Raw genomic sequence first — 586 nt, 5'->3', positions numbered from 1 at the left:
TCTAGCCCCCCAAATACCCTTAGGATTTCTAGCCCCCCAAATACACTTAGGATTTCTAGCCCCCCAAATACACTTAGGATTTCTAGCCCCCCAAATACACTTAGGATTTCTAGCCCCCCAAATACACTTAGGATTTCTAGCCCCCCAAATACACTTAGGATTTCTAGCCCCCCAAATACACTTAGGATTTCTAGCCCCCCAAATACACTTAGGATTTCTAGCCCCCCAAATACACTTAGGATTTCTAGCCCCCCAAATACACTTAGGATTTCTAGCCCCCCAAATACACTTAGGATTTCTAGCCCCCCAAATACACTTAGGATTTCTAGCCCCCCAAATACACTTAGGATTTCTAGCCCCCCAAATACACTTAGGATTTCTAGCCCCCCAAATACACTTAGGATTTCTAGCCCCCCAAATACACTTAGGATTTCTAGCCCCCCAAATACACTTAGGATTTCTAGCCCCCCAAATACACTTAGGATTTCTAGCCCCCCAAATACACTTAGGATTTCTAGCCCCCCAAATACACTTAGGATTTCTAGCCCCCCAAATACACTTAGGATTTCTAGCCCCCCAAATACAC

General features: G+C 44.9%; 1 protein-coding gene across 1 annotated transcript in view; it reads right to left on the bottom strand.

Annotated features, from left to right (window-relative positions):
• The window catches only part of VOLCADRAFT_60757 (uncharacterized protein), a gene marked incomplete at both ends in the record, with an annotated part of 2,071 nt that extends 1,655 nt beyond the window's left edge, over positions 1-416 (bottom strand). The window contains one exon of the mRNA XM_002950714.1: positions 47-416. Coding sequence (XP_002950760.1) covers positions 47-416 — 370 coding nt within the window. The remainder of the gene's footprint in view (positions 1-46) is intronic.
• Between the last annotated feature and the right edge of the window lie 170 nt (positions 417-586).

This window comes from Volvox carteri (genome assembly GCF_000143455.1).
Source record: "Volvox carteri f. nagariensis unplaced genomic scaffold VOLCAscaffold_20, whole genome shotgun sequence".
Lineage (NCBI taxonomy): Eukaryota > Viridiplantae > Chlorophyta > Chlorophyceae > Chlamydomonadales > Volvocaceae > Volvox > Volvox carteri.
This window is presented reverse-complemented; position numbering and strand designations above follow the sequence as displayed.